The following is a 16,310-nucleotide window of genomic DNA, read 5'->3' as shown; positions in this document are numbered from 1 at the left end:
TCTTATGATTCCAACCTATTTACGAACCATTGGTTTTTTCATTGTATCTGAACCTCTAATTTGAAATTTGAACAGTGATACGTTTTACCTCTATTTATTTTTACATTTTCTAACAATTTTGTTCTCTTGATTTTTTACCAGTTGTTTGGCCTCTATAGCCGAGTTGCTTTGCGTCAACAAAAAACAACTACGCAACCATTCGTCATTCACTCACTCGGTGGTGTGCGTTAGCAGTCTTCAATGACACAAGGGTATGACTCTGTTGTCTTCCAATGACAGAATAGAATACTTCAGGTCTTATCTAGGGTATGACTCCGTTGTCTTCCAATGACAAAATGGAATACTTCAGGTCTTATCTAGGGTATGACTCTGTTGTCTTCCAATGACAGAATGGAATACTTCAGGTCTTATCTAGGGTATGACTCTGTTGTCTTCCAATGACAGAATGGAATACTTCAGGTCTTATCTATGGTATGACTCTGTTGTCTTCCAATGACAGAATGGAATACTTCAGGTCTTAGGAGAATATTTGTGATTATTTTGTACAATTAAAACCAACGAACCCTTGAACCAATTGTCCCTAAACCTAGAATGTGTCCTTATAGACCAACGAGGAGAAATATAGGTAGGGAAAACGTTCGGACCTACCTCCTCCAGGTAAAATTTGGGGGTCTCTATGACTTACCGGTATGTGTTCAACTCTTAGGTCAACTTTTAACACTGAACTCCGGAAATCGACCACAGTGGAATGAACAACTTACAAAGTAAGATTTGTAGCTTTCCTTTAATAAAAAAGAAATAAAACCTCATAATATTAAGACAACATTCTTTATTTAAGAATCAAGGTTTATAAAATGTCTTACATTCCTGATTTTACTATTTTCATTATAATATTACGACAACATTCTATATTTAAGAATCAAGGTTTATAAAATGTCTTACATTCCTGACTTTACTATTTTCATTATAATATTACAACAACATTCTTTATTTAAGAATCAAGGTTTATAAAATGTCTTACATTCCTGACTTTACTATTTTCATTATAATATTACGACAACATTCTATATTTAAGAGTCAAGGTATATAAAATGTCTAACATTCCTGACTTTACTATTTTCATTATAATATTATTACAACATTCTCTATTTAAGAATCATGGTATATAAAATATCTGACATTCTTGACTGTATTATTTTCAATATAATTATATATTTAAGAATCAGAATTTATAAAATGTCTTACATTACTATTTTCTTACATCCTAAATAACATATTTTCTTCTCATAACACACAAACACACTTTTGCTGAACCTCGAACTATATTTGTTGATTCCTTCTGTGAAAGAGATATGTCCTGTGTAGATTACCTTCCCAGCAAGTGTACATAGAGTACTCTTGACTTTATAAAAACATACACAAAACAAGTCTTTCCAACATCTTTCGTCACCAACACATTTGTTCTGGTTGATTTATATCCTACTTTGAGTTCATCATATAAATGTAAATCTCAATACATTTGTAACAGACTTACAATAAGCTAAGTTTCGCTCACAGTTTTAAGACAAAACCGACGTCAATCACATAATTCGTTTGATTAAAACTCATAAAAATATTTATACATGTATATCGTATATTCTCTATGCAATACCTAAAATTACAAATTTATATCAACAGACTGTTTTAAAGATCAACATAGGTTATCGAATACAAAAATAGAAACATGTTTTTTTCATCCTGTGCTGTTTAAAATGTTTTTTTTTCTCTGAAATCGAATATTTTTTGTCGTTACTTAAAAATAGCTAAGGTCATTACCGTCTTTGTTTGCGTTTATCTGGAAGAGTTGGCACTTTATAAAACACGTTAGAATTGTAACCACAGTTAACCGAAATTTTGGCAAATATTTTTTAGCTAAACAAGATGAAGTGTTTGACATTAGGCCAAACTTCCTGAGAAGTCGTTTAGAGAAGCAGCTCTAACCAGAGATTCGCTCTCTTCTTGTTTTCTCATCTGTCGTTTCACAGTTTCTACTTTCCTTTTTTGATCTGACAGAAAATAAGAAATGTTCAATAATACGTGTTAGTCAGTGAGAGAGATGTTTTCATCAAAATATCTTATTGTGCTCAGGAGGTGACAAATTACAGTTTTTGTAAAACATATAACAGAGTTATATAAAGGTGTTACGACACGTGGATACAAATAATCCACAGCAATAAGAGATATGAATAGCAACAAACAATAAGTGTATATATAGGCTCACATTTCAGTGAAGTATTTTAAAGTATTCCCAAGAGAAATGAGAGCTAACCTTGCACACGAGAAGAACGTCTCTCCAACTCCGAACTTCTCCGACTCCTCGAGGGTTTGGGGTAAATTTTCATGAAGTGTTTCTGGCACCAGGAGCGCTAGTACCCCAGCGGTGACGCACATTACTCCAATAATTAGAAAAGGTATGAACTTGTTGAACGTGCCCTGTGTAATAAAGTTATAACCAATCATTACCCTGGAAATGTTTTATTAAATAGTGTTGAACGTGCCCTGTGTAATAAAGTTATAATCAATCATTACCCTGGAAATGTGTTATTAAATAGTGGTGTACGTGTCCTGTGTAATAAAGTTATAACCAATCATTACTCTGGAAATGTGTTATTAAATACAGAATTCTTCTACTTGTCATATTATGGTTGACGTCATGTCAGATCAAAAATGTGTTCAACCTTACAGATCGACTGGAATGTGGTGGTCAAAAACACAACTTTGTTACTTTCCCTGGACCAGGAAAAATACAACAATATTAACATACATCATCGTTACTACGCACGGAACATTAACATCTGTCATCGTTACTACACACTCAACATTAACATACATCATCGTTACTACACACTCAACATTAACGTAGATCATCGTTACTACACACTGAACATTAACATACATCATCGTTACTACACACTGAATATTAACATCCATCATCGTTACTACACACTGAATATTAACATCCATCATCGTTACTACACAACGAACATTAACATACATCATCGTTACTACACACTGAACATTAACATACATCATCGTTACTACACACCGAACATTAACATCCATCATCGTTACTACACACTCAACATTAACGTAGATCATCGTTACTACACACCGAACATTGACATCCATTATCGTTACTACACACTCAACATTAACGTAGATCATCGTTACTACACACTCAACATTAACGTAGATCATCGTTACTACACACCGAACATTGACATACATCATCGTTACTACACACTGAACATTAACATCCATCATCGTTACTACACACTCAACATTAACGTAGATCATCGTTACTACACACCGAACATTAACATACATCATCGTTACTACACACCGAACATTAACATCCATCATCGTTAATACACACCGAACATTAACATACATCATCGTTACTACACACCGAACATTAACATCCATCATCGTTACTACACACTGAATATTAACATCCATCATCGTTACTACACACCGAACATTAATATACATCATCGTTACTACACACTGAACATTAACATACATCATCGTTAATACACACTCAACATTAACATACATCATCGTTACTACACACTGAACATTAACATACATCATCGTTACTACACACTCAACATTAACATACATCATCGTTACTACACACTCAACATTAACGTAGATCATCGTTATTACACACTCAACATTAACGTAGATCATCGTTACTACACACTGAATATTAACATCCATCATCGTTACTACACACCGAACATTAACATACATCATCGTTACTACACACTGAACATTAACATCCATCATCGTTACTACACACTCAACATTAACGTAGATCATCGTTACTACACACTGAACATTAACATACATCATCGTTACTACACACTGAATATTAACATCCATCATCGTTACTACACACTGAATATTAACATCCATCATCGTTACTACACAACGAACATTAACATACATCATCGTTACTACACACTGAACATTAACATACATCATCGTTACTACACACTGAACATTAACGTAGGTCATCGTTAATACACACTCAACATTAACGTAGATCATCGTTACTACACACTCAACATTAACATACATCATCGTTACTACACACTGAATATTAACATCCATCATCGTTACTACACACTGAATATTAACATCCATCATCGTTACTACACGACGAACATTAACATCCATTATCGTTACTACACACTGAACATTAACATACATCATCGTTACTACACACTCAACATTAACGTAGATCATCGTTAATACACACTCAACATTAACGTAGATCATCGTTACTACACACTCAACATTAACATACATCATCGTTACTACACACTGAACATTAACATACATCATCGTTACTACACACTGAACATTAACATCCATTATCGTTACTACACACTAAACATTAACATCCATCATCGTTACTACACACTGAACATTAACGTACATCATCGTTAGTACACACTGAACATTAACGTACATCATCGTTACTACACATTTAAAATTAACATACATCATCGTTACTACACACTGACATACATCACACTCGCCGTTCTATAGGAAGAACACAGTCAATCTTCTTACATATTAAGTTTCCCCCTTATATCTTCCAGCTGCTTGTTTCGAGGTTAAAGTGTTTTATGGGATTTCTTTAACTACAGTGGATATATTCAAACTTATCAAAGTAAACTCAGATAATCTCTGTTCACTGAAATTCTGTAATTAGCTCTGTTAACAGATATTGATAAAAATATTTCTGAACAGTAAAACAAACTAACAGACATATATAATTCATTTTGAGTAGGCATAAACTGTCACATCTCTGTGACAGTCCTAGATATCGTTGGTCTTACAAATTAACCATCGTATAACATAAGTGAAGTTCTTACGTAGTTCATTATGTGATGGCTTATTTGGAATATTCAAATGATTAAATATTCAGTATAAACATGGGTAAATTGTTTAATTAGCCATTAAAATAGTTATTTTTAGACATTAGTGAAAATGTTTGTATCTACAAATTAACTCTCGTTTATTTGATTTTGTATTAAATTATGGTTAAAAGACACACTAGAACAATCGTGCTGTAGTGTATTATAATATTTATATTTTAAAAGAAACAAATGTCAGCTTCCACGTTGAAAATTTTATATAAATTTCATAATAAAACTTTGACAATAAATATGTGTGATGAATCGTTCTATTTAACGTCAGTATTCAACTGTTTGGATTCAATATGAATCTAAATTCATGAAAGCCACCTTACCAGGTACACGACGTAAGGCATACAAATTATAGCAAGAGAAGACACCATTGACCCAATGGACATGCCCATGGACCTGACCGGAGTTGGGTACAGTTCTGCTGCCTGTTGATATATCACCATGAAGGCAACTGCTGAACCAAATTTTCCCATAACCGAAGCTACCATGATGAAAATCTTCAGCCCTACAAGTAACAAATAGGCATATAATACACACTGACGTCATTAACGATTAATTGTTAAAACATAAATTACGAAATCAGTGTTCGAACCTTATTTTACCGAGAATTTCAGCGACAGCACAACGTTTAGGACTACTTTTTGTTTCGTTCCTTTATTTGTTTTTCTAACGCTTTCTCCAGACATGGACTGGTTACAACTTCCAGACCTGGACTGATTACAACTTCCAGACCTGGACTGGTTACAACTTTTGTAAAATTCCAATAGAAACTATGAAATTTTAACATGTTCAATCCCTATTGCATTTCGGAACCTTTGTACCTATTATTATATCAATATTAAATTACCCACAGTGACACAGTGTTATGTCTGCAAAATTATATCGCTAGAAACTTGGTTTTCATTCTCAGTGGTAGGTGGGGCACACACAGCCCGTTGTGTATTATTGTGTCTTTATACAAAAAAAAAAAAAAAAAGTATCCAATTAAGGCAGCATATGTATTTGCTTTTACTGCCATCTTTTGGGTGAAATATGAACCTGTAAGAGAGACGATATGTCTTCCAATACGTGTTAGATGTACCTCACACGAAGCTTAATGTCGAAGACGGTGAACTTGTTGTTAAAAACTGGTTTAATGTAATAAACTAGTATCATCACAATGATTCGTCTCATTAACAACTATGACAAAATATAAGGTGTTTAGGCTTAATCTTAAAATTAAGCCTATACAATTACGGGGTAGTGTTGTCGAACTGGCGTAACAATTTCTTCCAGCTGTGACCAAAATAAATTCTAAACGTTTTACTACTCAAAAAACAACCAAAAGAAAATAATTTTATCCATAACACTCGCTATGAAGACAAAATTCAGAAAACAACTTCAACATAATTTTACATCGCGAGACAAAGAGTCATCATCTGGAAGTTTCGCAACAAATTATAAAGTGACACCAGAATTCATATATCAAATAATTTTCCAATAATAAAGTAATTATTTTGTAAAATAATTTGTAAAGTGGCCGCAACATATCATAAAACACAGACAATACCGTTGTACAGTAACAATTACAGTTTGATAATGGTATCTAAACAAAAACAACATATATAGTTGTACAGTAACAATTACAGTTTGATAATGGTATCTAAACAAAGACAACATATATAGTTGTACAGTAACAATTACAGTCTGATAATGGTATCTAAACAAAGACAACATATATTGTTTTATATTAACAATTACAGTCTGATAATGGTATCTAAACAAAGACAACATATATTGTTTTATATTAACAATTACAGTCTGATAATGGTATCTAAACAAAGACAATATATACAGTTATACAGTAACAGTTACAGTCTGACAATGATGTTTACATAAAGACAACATGTACAGTTATAAAGTAACAGTTACAGTCTGACAATGATGTTTAAATAAAGACAACATATACAGTTATACAGTAATAGTTACAGTCTGACAATGATGTTTACATAAAGACAACATATACAGTTATACAGTAATAGTTACAGTCTGACAATGATGTTTACATAAAGACAACATGTACAGTTATACAGTAACAGTTACAGTCTGACAATGATGTTTAAATAAAGACAACATGTACAGTTATACAGTAATAGTTACAGTCTGACAATGATGTTTAAATAAAGACAACATGTACAGTTATACAGTAATAGTTACAGACTCATAATGGTATTTAATCAAAGACAACATGTATAGTTGTTTATAGTTAATTATTTGGATGTTTATATGAAACTTGTATGATTTTTTCTATCTCCTTTCAACTTTAAAAGTTTAATAAGGACAAAAAGACTCTGTAGCTGTTTTCCAAGTCCATAGAAACACTTCCTATTGGTTAGGAATCTGTATAGTACGTTTTATAAATAAACATAGAAAAATGTAAATATATAGCAACGTATATATAGTAACGTATATATAAAGTAATATATAGTAACGCATAATTCTGTTAGTAAAATGACTGACGAATAAAATAATTATTGAATTTATTTAAAATGTAAATTTCAAAATTTTCAATGGACAGTATCGTAATTGTTTATGACCACAACTTACTGGACAATATCGTAATTGTTTATGACCACAACTTACTTGAAGGTATGAAAACTGGCATAAGACAAAACAAACCAGCAGTTGTGACAAACAGACTGTTTGTCCATTTTCTTCCCCATCGATCCATCAGATATCGACCCAACACAAACGCTGGAAGCTCGATGACAGACAGACAGAAGTAATTCAGGAAATCATTGCCTCCTAAATTGGAAATGTTGATAGTGAGACCAAAATACGCCACAGCTATGGCTGACCTGGAAATTATATTTCAAAAATTTAGTTTGTTAAGGTTATGACACTAAACAGTAACTACAGTTGCTCGTAACACTCGGTAAGTTATGAAAGTAAACAATAACTACAGTTGCTTGTAACACTCGGTAAGTTATGACAGTAAACAATAACTGTTGTTGCTTGTAATACTTGGTAAGTTATGACAGAAAACAATAAATCCTGTTGCTCGTGACACTAGGTAAGTTATGACAGTAAACAATAAATCCTGTTGCTCGTGACACTTGGTAAGTTATGACAATAAACAATAACTATTGCTGCTCGTGACACTCGGTACGTTATGACAGTAAACAATAATTATTATTGTTCGTAACACTCGGTAAGATATAACAGTACACAATTACTATTGAAAAATATATATGTAAAGATGGCTTGTTTGGGTTGAGAAAATTTTTATGTAGAGGAGCGAACAACGACCTTCTTCGATCATCGTCAGGTTCACAAAGAAAGATAGAGGTAACTGACCAACAACTGACCCTGTATTTGAAGGGGGTTGTGTAACTGACTGTAGGAATGTAGAGGGCGTGCTTAAATGTTTGATTATATTTATTAATATAGGTATGAAGGTGTTCTCTTGTATTGATTTATTTTGGGCTTGAGTTGTTGTATAAGTAAGGCTTCTTTAATTTTGTATTTGTTTATGTTTGTTTCTTTATTTAGTATTTGAGTGTTTTCTATGGTTATGTTGTGTTTATTTGATTTGCAGTGTTCAAAAACGTGTGAAGGTGACTTTTTGTGTTCTTTGAATCTGGTTTCCATTTTTCTACTTGTTTCTCCAATATAGAAGTCGTGGCAGTTATCACATTGTATTTTATAAATAATGTTGGCGTGGTGTTTGTCAGTGTAGTTTTTATATAGTATAGACCTCAGTTTTGTGCCTGGTTTTTGAATAAATTTGGTATTAACTGGAATGACATGTTTTGTTATTAGTTTTTGAATAAATTTGGTATTAACTGGAATGTCATGTTTTGTTACTAGTTTTTTAATAAATTTGGTATTAAATGGAATGTCAACAATAACTATTGTTGCTCGTAACATTCGTTAAGTTATGACAGTAAACAATAACTATTGTTGATCGTAACATTCGTTATGACAGTAAACAATAACTATTGTTGCTCGTAACATTCGTTAAGTTATGACAGTAAATAATAACTATTGTTGCTCGTAACATTCGTTAAGTTATGACAGTAAACAATAACTATTGTTGCTCGTAACATTCGTTAAGTTGTGACAGTAAACAATAACTATTGTTGATCGTAACATTCGTTAAGTTATGACAGTAAACAATAACTATTGTTGCTCGTAACATTCGTTAAGTTGTGACAGTAAACAATAACTATTGTTGATCGTAACATTCGTTAAGTTATGACAGTAAACAATAACTATTGTTATTCGTAACATTCGTTAAGTTGTGACAGTAAACAATAACTATTGTTATTGGTAACATTTGTTAAGTTGTGGCAGTAAACAATAACTATTGTTATTCGTAACATTCGTTAAGTTGTGACAGTAAACAATAACTATTGTTGCTCGTAACATTCGTTAAGTTGTGACAGTAAACAATAACTATTGTTGCTCGTAACATTCGTTAAGTTATGACAGTAAACAATAACTATTGTTGCTCGTAACATTCGTTAAGTTGTGACAGTAAAGAATAACTATTGTTGATCGTAACATTCGTTAAGTTATGACAGTAAACAATAACTATTGTTGATCGTAACATTCGTTAAGTTATGACAGTAAACAATAACTATTGTTATTCGTAACATTCGTTAAGTTGTGACAGTAAACAATAACTATTGTTATTGGTAACATTTGTTAAGTTGTGACAGTAAACAATAACTATTGTTGCTCGTAACATTCGTTAAGTTATGACAGTAAACAATAACTATTGTTGCTCGTAACATTCGTTAAGTTGTGACAGTAAAGAATAACTATTGTTGATCGTAACATTCGTTAAGTTATGACAGTAAACAATAACTATTGTTATTCGTAACATTCGTTAAGTTGTGACAGTAAACAATAACTATTGTTATTGGTAACATTTGTTAAGTTGTGGCAGTAAACAATAACTATTGTTATTCGTAACATTCGTTAAGTTGTGACAGTAAACAATAACTATTGTTGCTCGTAACATTCGTTAAGTTGTGACAGTACACAATAACTATTGTTTCTCGTAACATTTGTTAAGTTGTGACAGTACACAATAACTAATGTTGCTCGTAACATTCGGTAGGTGTTTTTTGGGCTGTAGTTGTATAAGTAAGGCTTTTTTAATTTTGTGTTTGTTTTTTTATTTAGTATTTGGATGTTTTCTATGGTTATGTTGTGTTTATTTGGTTTGCAGTGTTTTTACTCTCAGAGTAAATATTGAATGTTATTGCTTGTGATTTAGATATGTTTCAAAATTATGAAGTTTTGGTTTCTTTTGAATTTCGTGTAAAACTACACGAGGGTTAAGTTCGCTAGCCGTCCCTAATGTAGCAGTGTAAGTCTAGAGTGAAGCCAGCTAGTCATCACCACCCACCGCCAACTCTTGGACTGCTCTTTTACCCACAAATAATAAGATTGGTCGTCACATTATAACGTCCCCACAGCTGAAAGGGCGAGCATGTTTAGTGTGACGGCGATTTAAACCCGCGACCCTCGAACCCCTTAACCATCTGGCCATGCCGGACCAAATTATGATGCAATGAAATGCATTGGTGTTGTAATCAAATATAAAAAGTTGTTTTTTTATCAGTTAAAACCTTACAAACTGCATTTCTTACACATATGTGGCTCTTTATTCAGTTCGTTGCTAATTCAGAAAATAAGTACTCGGAACTCCGTCCACAGAGGGCGCGAGAGGACCTTTTGCCATAATTACACAAGTACAGCGCATACTTACCAGCTCAAGGTTATAATAAACAGTTTCTTCCTGAGTTGTGGAAACTTAAAGAAATCCAAGAGTGAGTGGCTGTCTTCTTCTTGCTTCTCGTTGTACATTGTCTGTCCTATTTTCTGAACATAAAATGTTCATTTAAACAAACCAAACAAATAACGTTCACTTTTCAAGAAACAAAACTATCATAATTTAATTTATATCTATCCTTTTAAACTGATGGTAGTAAATAACACTATAATATGTTAACACTGAAAGTCAACTTTAAATAAACCGTTATTCATACTACGACAAAAAGTATTATAGATCTCTAAAGTGTCTGAGATTTCAAAAGCTATAATGTAGATTACACGTCAAGAGCATTGAAGGTTTTATGTTCTTACTTATGTATATCTTAAAGTAATACTGTAGCGACACCACGATGAACTATTCGGATAACCTCGTAAACTGTTCTGACTCACTTTCTACTAAACTATTGTAGTTTAATTATATCATTTTTATATACAATTAGGTTTTGTAGTTCTTTGTTACTTCTAAAGTAAATTCTATATGTAGTTGGAAAACATTAGGTGTTCCTGCGGAACTCCACATGAGAAAGAAAAAAACATTTCAGAGCCTAAATGACAAAAACCAACACTAAAAATAGAAACAATCGGTCACTGGCACCAGATAAAGTTTACTTCAAGCTTTCACACGATAAATTTATTTAAAATATCAGTATTTAAAGAAATATTCTACTTAATTTTTCAATAATTCTGCTTGCAAAATTTATATCAGTAAAAATACAGTGTATTTATTAATTTATTAGTGGCTTGGATGGGCTTGATTTTGTTCACAAAGTAGTTATGGTTGTTACTTGTAAGTGCAAATCATCTTCAATATTTAGCCTGTTTGTAAATTTGGTCTTTGTAGCTGTATACAGTGAAAATGTTTGCTCATAAAGATATGTTATTGAAAACGTATCAAAATTTTCAAATCTCTGTTACTTATTTCAGGGTATTCTATGGCCATTTGAATTCAAAATTGTGTAATTTCTTTCTGCTGGAATTTTGTTTTTAGTGTGTCATCAGTTGAAATTTCTATAAGCTGTTCTTTTTCTTTAAAAGACAAATCGTTGGTGTTTACAGAGTCAACAAAGGGGTTTTGAATGCACAATATTATTTCTAAATGAGGAGTGAAGTACTCCACAATAGTTGTACACAAATCAGATATGTGCCGCAAGACTGAAACTGTTGTATCTTCACTTAAGGAAATTTCATTCATAAGTAAAAAACCAGAGATTTTCGAAGCAATCAAGTTCTTCCATAAGCATACATTCATCCTAAAGTTTTATCTTATCTTGAAGCTCTTCCCTTTTACTCTGAACTTTAAAGTACGTTACCCTGCATTGTAACACTCACTTCATTTAGATAGACAAATACATCCGAAAGGAAAGCCACTTTCTGTATCCAGCATTTGTCCATTAATTTGTACGAAAGTTCAAAATGACATTGAAATAAAAGGAAACCTATCTCCTTACGTATATCGTAAAACCGAGCAGTCACATTTCCCCGAGAAAGCCATCGGACTTCAGTATGAAGCAGCAAATATTTATACGAACTTCCCATATCCTCACAGAGTAAACTGAAAATCCTCACATTGAGTGAACTTGATTTTATAAAATTAACTATTTTTATGAGATCACCCAATACTTCTTTCAAGTCTTCTGGCATTCGTTTCATTAGAAGTACATGACGATGAAGACAGCAGTGGATACTCTCGATGTCAGGGTTTTTATACGTACCACTGCGTCTGAACAGTGGATACTCTCGATGTCAGGGTTTTTATGCGTACTACTGCGTCTGAAAAATTTTCCAACCATAGCTGCAGCCCCATCAATGCAAATACTTGAGCAAAACTACCATTGGATCTCATGTTCTTCCATAAATAAATCGATCAGTTTAAATATATCTTCGCCGGTTGTTTGAATGGGCAAAGGTTTGCAAATTAGCATGTCTTCTTCAAAACTATCTTCGTGAATATAGGGAACAAACACAAGCAACATCACATAACCTGCGACATCTGTTGATTCATCCATCTGAAGTGAAAAAGTTGGACTCTCTTTCACTCGCCGTATTAACTCAGTTAAGCACTTTGCTGACATATCCTTGATTATTCGAGAAACCGAGTTGTCAGAAAGGGGCACAGAGTTAATGTTTCTAAGAAATTTCTCATCAATCGTGCACTCTACCAAATCTTCTGCACTTCTATGAGCTTCATCTGCTTTTGCAATACGGTAAATAACACGATATGTAGCAGTAAGAACACCTTTGTTGTTCTGATGGACAAATGAACGAAATGTAGCTTTTCTTGCATTTAATTACAAAAACTTTATTTTTAAATACTCGGAAGATGGATTTTTTAATTGGGAGTTTGGTTTCTAGATGTCGTTTTAACTTTGCTGGATGCAAACTACTGTTACTCAATACTGTTCCACATTCAACACACAAACCACTTGGTCCATCTTCATTACTTGTCCTTGTAAAACCGTATTCAAGAAAGAAAAGAAAGCATAATGAAAGCTGTATTGAATACGTTTTTAACATGAATAGGTAATGAAGATGGACCTAGTGAGTTGTGGGTTGAATGTCCACGACTTCTTGTATCATGCTGTGTTAAAGTGTTTGCACACGACGATAACGCCAATGAATTTGTGTTAGGCCTAAACAGATTTTTACTCGTATCATATTTGTTACTGATATTCAACCACTTATCTATTATAATGGTGACAACTAATTGTTAATTTGTCTAAAAACGTATTCTTATATCTTTGGCACTTCAAAAGTATCTTTACGAACACAAAATAGCTTCTCAATAAAAATTCGTATGAACACTGGAGTTTTATCTTTATACGATGACACACTGACCTTAGGTCAGTGCTGCCACAACGAAGTCAGAAAGAAAGATTTGTGAAACAAACCTAGGCCGTCAGAATAATATATTTTTCTGAAGGAAAAGGTTAACCTGTTATGTTTACAGTTTTAACAGAAATTTTTAAGCCAGATCTGACGTGCGTTTAAATCTCGAACGAACTGAAACATGACGTCATGCGGACATATGACGTCGTGGAACTCAGTAGCACCAAGTTTATCTAATTAAGTTACAATGAATATAACCTTACCTAACAATTACCAGCTATAATTGTCATAAAGATAGGAATACTTGAAACAATTGATACGGCATATAATTGCATCATAATATTTAAAATTTGGACAAGTTTCAGCTGCGATGTCATGTTTAATGTCGTTCGAGTCTTAGCCGCTAATCCAGATTTGGCTTTTAAAAGACAATTGGCATCACTACCCAGGATTGACCAATGGTTCATACGAAAATTAATAGCCTGTCTTGAGTCTTTAATAACGCGTGTGATCTTGAAATGGCACCATATCTACTTGCAACCAGTGATGCAACTGTCGAAATGAATTGAGATTATGTTATCAATTTCACCGCTAGAACTTACCTTAAGCTAAATAAAACCGTCTGACGTTAGGCAGGATAAAATATTAAAATAATACGTGACAAACGTGTTATGTTAAAGATATATTTTACTTTTTTCTACAGCGAATTTTGACTCAATTTTATAGTTTTATGAAAAAATATTAACATCTTAAAATTTATTCGCGGAGCCCGAGATAACTATGGTATAGACCATACAGTACAGTCAATATGTGTATCTATGTATAGACCATACAATAGAGTCAACATATGTATCTATGTATAGACCATATAGCACAGTCATCATATGTTTCTATGTATAGACCATACAGTACAGTCAACATGAGTATCTATTTATAGACCATACAGTACAGTCAACATATGTATCTATGTATAGACCATACAGTACAGTCAATATGTATATCTATGTGTATACCATATAGCACAGTCAACATGAGTATCCATGTGTAGACCATATAGCGCAGTCAATATGTGTATCTATGTATAGACCATACAGTACAGTCAACATATGTATCTATATATAGACCATACAATAGAGTCAACATACGTATCTATGTATAGACCATATAGCACAGTCATCATATGTATCTATGTATAGACCATACAGTACAGTCATCATATGTATCTATGTATATACCATACAGTACAGTCAATATGTGTATCTATGTGTATACCATACAGTACAGTCAATATGTGTATCTATGTGTATACCATACAGTACAGTCAACATGAGTATTTATGTGTATACCATACAATAGAGTCATCATATGTATCTATGTATAGACCATACAGTACAGTCAACATGAGTATTTATGTGTATACCATACAATAGAGTCATCATATGTGTCTATGTATAAACCATATAGCACAGTCATCATATGTATCTATGTGTATACCATACAGTACAGTCAACATATGTATCTATGTATGTACTATACAGTACAGTAAACATGTGTGTTTATGTATAGATCATACAGTACAAACAGTCAACAATGGTATCTATGTGTAGACCATACAATACAGTCAACATGCGTATGTATGTGTAGACCATACAATAAAAACACTCAACATGTCTATCTTTATATAGAGACCATACAATACAAACAGTCAATATCTATGTATAGACCATACAGTACAAACAGTTAACATGTGTATTTATATATAGACCATACAGTACAAACAGACAAGGCAAGCTGTATAAGAAGAAATGATAAACTACAAACAAATCCATCAACCTCTCTACACTGAAGACCAGTTTTAAAACTAGGTAGTTTTTCACCAGAAACCTCACTTCGTATGAAGTTTTACCTATTGGTAAATATGAACCAATGATGAACATATCAAACAGCTTCTATAAAGACTTCAACCTGATTTAATCGTCATAAGTTAAGAAATACCCAGAAATCCAGATCTCAGACTTCATAAACCAGATGCGTAACTGTTGTTTCAGGGGTATTACCACTTCCCATGCTCTTCAATGACACAGCGGTACGTCTACTAACAAAACCAGAAACCTGATTTCTATAGCAATAGTGTAAGAACACAGACCAAGAAGAAACTCACTACAACAATATTACAAAGTGTTACCACTGTCTTACGGGCAATACCACCTATCACAATAATCTGTACGTAATACGTTTTACCAGTCTTACGGGCAATACCACCTATCACAATAATCTTTACGTAATACGTTTTACCACTGTCTTACAAGCAATACCACCTATCACAATAATCTTTACGTAATACGTTTTACCACTGTCTTACGGGCAATACCACCTATCGCAATAATCTTTACGTAATACGTTTTACCACTGTCTTACGGGCAATACCACCTATCGCAATAATCTTTACGTAATACGTTTTACCACTGTCTTACGGGCAATACCACCTATCGCAATAATCTTTACGTAATACGTTTTACCACTGTCTTACGGGCAATACCACCTATCACAATAATCTTTACGTAATACGTTTTGCCACTGTCTTACGGGCAATACCACCTATCGCAATAATCTTTACGTAATAAGTTTTACCACTGTCTTACAGGCAATACCACCTATCACAATAATCTTTACGTA

The 16,310-nt window shown here is 33.0% G+C and overlaps 1 protein-coding gene and 1 long non-coding RNA gene across 2 annotated transcripts in view; one reads left to right on the top strand and one right to left on the bottom strand.

The window, feature by feature from the left end:
* The first annotated feature begins 351 nt into the window (after nt 1-351).
* The window catches only part of LOC143246783 (uncharacterized), a 53,526-nt gene continuing 37,567 nt past the window's right edge, over nt 352-16,310 (top strand). Inside the window, exon 1 of the long non-coding RNA XR_013026160.1 lies at nt 352-764. This is a non-coding gene — a long non-coding RNA (uncharacterized LOC143246783). The remainder of the gene's footprint in view (nt 765-16,310) is intronic.
* LOC143246782 (carcinine transporter-like) overlaps nt 1,907-16,310 on the bottom strand; it is a 42,167-nt gene continuing 27,763 nt past the window's right edge. The window contains exons 6-10 of the mRNA XM_076493935.1: nt 10,744-10,856; nt 7,605-7,819; nt 5,306-5,487; nt 2,309-2,472; nt 1,907-2,045 (exon numbers count right to left, since the gene is read on the bottom strand). Coding sequence (XP_076350050.1) covers nt 1,976-2,045; nt 2,309-2,472; nt 5,306-5,487; nt 7,605-7,819; nt 10,744-10,856 — 744 coding nt within the window. The 3' untranslated portion in view covers nt 1,907-1,975. The remainder of the gene's footprint in view (nt 2,046-2,308; nt 2,473-5,305; nt 5,488-7,604; nt 7,820-10,743; nt 10,857-16,310) is intronic.

The sequence above is a fragment of the Tachypleus tridentatus genome, chromosome 3, assembly GCF_004210375.1.
Source record: "Tachypleus tridentatus isolate NWPU-2018 chromosome 3, ASM421037v1, whole genome shotgun sequence".
NCBI lineage: Eukaryota > Metazoa > Arthropoda > Merostomata > Xiphosura > Limulidae > Tachypleus > Tachypleus tridentatus.
The sequence above is the reverse complement of the archived record's forward strand: the minus strand, read 5'-3'. Positions and strand labels throughout refer to the sequence as shown.